At 31.1% G+C, this 6,605-nt stretch overlaps 1 protein-coding gene across 1 annotated transcript; it reads right to left on the bottom strand.

Annotated features, from left to right (window-relative positions):
* Positions 1 to 3,193: 3,193 nt before the first annotated feature.
* On the bottom strand, positions 3,194 to 3,811 carry BDCG_07057 (uncharacterized protein; the record flags this gene model as incomplete). Its single annotated transcript, XM_045422820.1, has 2 exons — positions 3,194 to 3,216; positions 3,580 to 3,811. The coding sequence occupies 2 exons, from the start codon at positions 3,809 to 3,811 to the stop codon at positions 3,194 to 3,196; spliced, it is 255 nt and encodes an 84-aa protein (XP_045278376.1).
* Positions 3,812 to 6,605: the final 2,794 nt, after the last annotated feature.

Genomic DNA, 6,605 nt, shown 5'->3' with positions numbered 1-6,605 from the left:
CCCTGCTAGTATTAGAGACTGGCAGTGAGCTTGCAGACTCTAGCCTATCAGAGTACTCTATCTAAAGTCTAGATACACATCTAGACCTGCTAGTCAGATAATTTTTAAAATCATTCTCTGTATTTAAGAGAGAGCTAGGCTCTGATGACAGCTCTAGTTAGAGACTTGCTTAAGTAGTATATAATCACTACATTAGACTTGACTCTATATTGTTAGAACCTTGATAAGTGTATAGTAGAATAGTGAGACATTGACATCTTATACCAGCTCTGATAAATGTTCGCAGAATCTCACTTAACTAGTGACTTAGCTTGCAGTAGAGAGTTCTACTCTGTATCAAGTCTTACTAATTAGACTCAGCTTCTATTATATGAAGACTTTCATGAGTAAGAAGTGACAGGTGTCAGCAGTGAGATTCGAACCCACACATCTCTAATGTGTGCGGTCTTGATTATCAGTCTTATCAACTGAGCCACGCTGGCTCACTCTGATCTTCATTGAATAGAAAATCTTATTCATCAGTTCTTCTTTCTTTCTCATGTCTGAAAGAGAATTCTGAATCATCTATTACAATGTCTTAATTATCAACTAGTTAAATCACTGAATCACTTATTAGAGAGCAAATTACATCTCATCTCACTTTTAAAACAGCTGTTTAAAGTTCTTTTAATTGATTTTATTACAGGATTATCTGTGAGTGATAATCATGACACTATATTAACAGTCACAGACAAATTTTTGAAAGCAGTAATTCTAATTACAGAACAGAAATAATAAGACACTTCATGATAAGTGAAAGACTTCTATAAAAAGATAATCTGCTGCTGACAGCTCTCACTGATAATTATTTCAGATAGAGATCTTAAATTTACATTGTAATTTTAAAAGTCAGTTCTTCAACTCATGAAAATTAAGACATGAATGATAACTGTCTACAACTCTTACTTAAACAGTCAAAGCAAGCAGATCAATCTCATGATTGAAGTCATATTATGAATACTTCTTATAGATGAATATAAAATAAATTAAACTGCTCTGCTTAAATAAGTGAAAAGAGTGTTGAACTCAGTAGCTGTATAGTCAGTAATGATCTCTCTCTTTGAATTACTCACAGGTGTAAAGCCTAGATAACTGTCATTGAATAATGAGAAAGCTCTGCTAGATATAGCTGAGTTCATTGCTGCATGAGATACAGTGTAGTAAGACATTCTTGACTCATATACTCTGATAAAAGCTAGAATGACTGAGTTCTTTAACTGATCTCATTTTCAATCAACTATTCAGATTGATGATTGAGTCTTCTTAAACCTTGCTTAAAAAGCTCAAAAGAGCTATACATTAAAAGAAATGTTCAAGCTATCACTCTTACAGATAGACTCATTTCATATTCTTCAGAAGATATCAGATGCTGCATTTCAATTGAAACTGTCAGCTGATTGATGAATATACTCAGTAATCTTCATTATTCATCTGAAAAAGACTGTGTTAACAGAAGCAGATATGAAGCACTCATTATCAGAATCAGTACTTATTGATAATCAGTTGCAATTTGAAGTTGAGAACATCATAAGAAAGCACACAGAGAATAATAAGACTTATCTCTAGATTAAGTGAAAGAAATATAATGATCTGATCTGAGAGTCTCTTGAAGTTATCACACAAGACACTCTGCACCTGGTCAAGACCTTTATGATCAGAAAGCCTCACAGTCAGTTGAGTAAATGATAGAAAGAAAAGTAAAATAAGAAGAGAGTGAAAGAAAGAAAGAAAATATATTACAATCTAATTTTAGCTATCAAATGAGAAGATAAAGAAAATAAGAAAATTATCATCTTTCATTCTTTTCATCATTTCATTCTGTCTCTTCTCATTAATCATCTTCAAGCTCTTTCTGCAGCTTAATCTTCTGCTCAGTGAGACATGCATCTCAGAATGCAATATCTGCTGATAACTTCTCATTCACAAGATCACTGAAACACATCTCACTGAGCAACTTAAAGAAATGATTATTAGTCACAGTATTCTTCACAGCTGAAATCATGTTGATAAACTCAGCTATCTTATTCAGTTTCTTTCATGTGGCCTGAATAATGTTCAGATTATACTTGTCAAGATTAGGTGACTGCTTTAACATCTTTAAATCTTAAGCTCTACAATCAACTGTGTAGTCTTCAGAAGACAGAATCAATAACTGTCATACATCACTTATCTTAGCCTCATTGATTATCTTAGCAGAAGTTGAATAACTTATCTTTGTCTCACTGCTTATCTTCACAGATGTCAAGATGTCTCACTCACTGATTTGAATATGTTTCAAGAGTTTCAGTGCAATCAGACTCAATGTCTTGCACTTGAAAGACATAGACATTCTCTTCATTGAAACTATAGATGAATTGTCCTTCTCTCTTATATCACTGATCTTAACAATGTCATCAACATCTGCCTTCTCAGCTGCAGTCTTTTCAAATTCAGACACACTCTCTTCAAACAGCAAGTTATCTGTGTTTCACCTGAGTTTATACCAGCTACAGTAATTTAAAGAGTAGTGAGATCTCTTATTTTCTCACTAACAGTTGATACAAGTGCCATGCTCTTGCTGTGTCTGTTTATCATCTGCAGAAGTGATCACACATTTCTCAAATCATCTCTGACTCTTTGTGTAAGACTGATATAACATAGAAGCTATTTCTCTGCAGATCTGCAGAATAACAATATTCTGATTAGTGAAATTCTTAGAATCAACAGTCTGTGAAGTGATTAGCTCATCATTATTTATTCATCAGTATAACTTTCACTTAACAGATAACTATCTCAAATCTTTAATCAATCACTGACTGAGTAAAACAAAAAATTCATAATTAATAAATGACATCTTCTTACTACATTCTGTAAGTCTTTCAATGATTGAGACAGCATCTGTAAGCCTCTTCACAGTTGAGTCTCACATAATTGACATGCTCAGGCAAGTGAGCTTATCATTCTGCTAGAAGTGCAAGTCAGTCTTATCATTATAATACAGATGTCTCATACATGTCATGTCATACAGTCAAGACATCTGATCACTCTTGACATTCTTCTTCTATTCTGACTTTCTCAAAACATTGTCACTCAGAGTTTCATACTGCTTTTAACTAGCTCTTCAGCACTTCTTGTTCTCTTTTATCAGTAATGATTCTTTGATATTCATATCTGTCTATTCAGCTTCTACTTTCAGTTCTACTTATAACTCTTCATTATCAGCTGCTTCTGCAGCAGTCTTCTGACTCTCTTCTCTCTCATTCATCTCAATGTCTTCTTTCAAAAATCAGTGTGTGAACAGTCACAACTTTTTCAAATGAATAAATGATGTTATAAGCTTTCATATCATAATCTTAGACTCTTCTTGACTCTTCAAGCTTCTATTATATAATTCATCTATTGACTCTTCTGTGACAGTATCATGCAGCCTAGCTGAGTGATGATAAGACATCACTGTGTTTTCCTTATCTTGATCTTTGATTACTTTGTATGTGAAAAGATAAGTTGATAGTATCAGAAGCTTATCTCTGAAGTTATCAGAATTGAAGATTTCTGACTCACTCTCTGTCTGAAATTCTAACTCTTTATCTTCATTATTTTCTTTCATCTCATTCTTATCTGTCTTCTCTTCATTAGTCTTCTCATTCATCTTCTCTTCTCTATCACTTATATGAAGAAGAATATTATACTTCTTCTGACTTAATGACTGAAACAATTTCTCTAAAATCAAGGTCTTTTTCATCATGCTCACTGCGCCTGTCTTCACAGCTGTCAACTTCTTCTTAGAGCTCATTGTTTTTATAGTCTAATCTTCTATATATCATGATTTTCACTAATTCTGCTATGTTAAATTTTAGCAAGATGTGTGAGAAATAAGAGAAGAATAAGAAGAAAGTAATTGTAATATATATATTAATATAATTATTCATCTACACTAATCTCTATCACTTACAGAATATTTCTCTCATCACAATAAAACTTTCATTCTCATCTATTTTATCAAAGAACTCTTTCTCATTCAAGCTTCTTATAATTTCTTTACAATTTCTTTCTTTTCTTATAGCTGTTTTTAGATTAAAGAACTTCTATCTCTTTCTTATCATTTCTTTTCAAGTTATTCTTACATCTTTCACTCTTTGTAGAGATCAATAATTCTTACATCTGATCATTCTTTATATGAATAAGTAATTCTATCACTCAGTCTCTTCTTTTCTATAATATCTACAGCATATATAAACAGACTAGCACTTCTGAATAATATTCATCTCTTTGAGCCTAGCGCCCGCGATATCTGTCATCTTTTTTCAACATCATTTTTTCTTCTCCGTGAATACATTCTTTCAGATAGAGAGACTGTGATGTGCTTTCACTCTCTATTCAAGTCAATTCTCTATCCAGCTCTAGCTTCTGCTTCATCTCTTACTGTTTTCTGAAGCTTTCACTTCTATCTTCTCTCTCTGCTCTTTTCTTTATATGCAATCACTTCTTCTATGAGAGCTTTCACTTCTTTTCTACAGAGTCTTCATTCTTTTCTTCATATATAATCACTTCTTCTATAAGAGTGTCTACTTCTTCTCTACAGAGTCTCTGTTCTTCTCTTTATAGATGATCACTTCTTCTACAAGAGTTAATCTCTATAAAACAATCACTGTATATATAAGGGTGTACGCCCATCTCTCATCTTTTAGAGAAGAAGATAAGTTTTTACCCTTATATCTGACTCTACGTAGCGGCGTACACTACAAGAACTCTGAATTTAAGTCTCTATAAAAATCTTTATTTCTTAACTATTTTACTATAATATTCTCAGCCCCGGTGGCCGAATGGTTAATGCGGCCACCCGGTAGCGCCTTGGCGTGGGAAACCAAGGCGTGTGGGTTCGAAACCCGCAGAGAATACATTAAATCCAGAACTCAAGCACCTCAGGTTCCTAATAAATACAGAGGTGTACAAATCGCTTCAATAAAATTGCTCTATGTTCCTGGGCTGGGAAGTTATTATCGCATGTATTTAATTGTCACTTCTTTGTATTTCCTATGTTCTTGTTATCTTGGCGTGGTCTCAACACCTGTATTTCCTTCTGTATAATCAACACTTGGCCTGTATTTAACATCACGCAAGGACTCATCATAAGCTCCGCTTGCATATGAGTATAATGGAAGAATAATAATAATAATAATAACTATAATATTCTGATAATATAAGATAATCTCAATCATCTTTTCTATTAATTATAAGATATTATAGACAGATGCTGTAAATCACAGCAGTTTAATTATAAATAAACTTATAAAATATTGATATCAGTATCAGTGATCTCAAATTCTAAAGAAGTATTAATAGATTCAAGCTCTGTTAAGTCACTTTCTAATATATTATATTTATTATATACATTGTTGAGAGACTGTAGTAATTGTAGAGAGAATTCATTTTTAAGTAATAAAGAATATTAACTGAAGTATGTCTGATATTAAGTATTCTGAGATTTAAAAAATACACTGTCTCTTATTAATAATTGTAATATAATAAGAAGAAGTAGTAAGTTATAAAATAGCAGTGTAAGAAATCTCACTTCTCGCGAATTCTTTACCTTTATTTCTATCTCTTACATAATTAATAGAGTTAGCAGCTCTTGACTATATATAACTATATAGACTAAAGTTTGTGACTACTATTTATAACTCAGCTTGAATACTATTATATATTTAATCTCTATATTTTATCTTTCTATTGTGAATACTTCTAGTAGTTAACAGTATATATCATACTAAGCTGCAAATACCTGAATAATCATCTATAAGTACTTATTCTTACATTTCAAACTCTGTCAGTCAGTAACTATCTGTTATAACTGAAAGAACTAGAAACTTATATACTTTAATTTCTGTGAACTCTATTGTAGACACTCAGAAGTAGTCACTTAAATTATGAATAATCTGTATAAAAAAAGTTCTAAAGAACTTATTAATTTTTTATAAAACACTATTCTCTATATCTATGACAGAGAAACTCTATAAACTTATAAATAAATTAATCTTAGTAAAGAACATTCTTAAGTATCTTCTATAAAATTAAGTTATTTTTCTATAAGAAATACTTACTGTCTATAAACATTCTCAAACTGAGTCTCTAAATATAATTAATCTTTAGAGATACTTATAAACTGAAAAGAAACTTTCTTAAGCTGTGATTACTTAAGATTATCTATTAAATTACAATTTATAAAAGCTTTTATAAGTTTGTATTTAAAATTGACTTATAAGTCTGACTGTGTAATATAAAAGATGAAGAAGCTGTTATTTATATAATAACAGATCTCTACTATATTAAAGTTAAGAATTGACTAAATTATCTAAAGAATAATTATAAGAGATTCCACTGATTCATTCTCAAGATCTATCTAAAGAATAAGTTAAAAGACTCTGTAAGCTGAACAGAGAATATCTAAACTATAATCATTAATATTAGAAAAAGAGATGAGAAATCTGATAAAGACTACTTATAGTACTTTATAAAACTATAATATGAATTAAGATTTGTGAAAACAGAGCTCTGAAATAAGATCTGAATAATAATATTTATAAAGA

This window comes from Blastomyces dermatitidis (genome assembly GCF_000003525.1).
Source record: "Blastomyces dermatitidis ER-3 genomic scaffold supercont1.8, whole genome shotgun sequence".
Lineage (NCBI taxonomy): Eukaryota > Fungi > Ascomycota > Eurotiomycetes > Onygenales > Ajellomycetaceae > Blastomyces > Blastomyces dermatitidis.
Note: the sequence above shows the minus strand (reverse complement) of the source record. Positions and strands in the feature narration are given on the sequence as shown.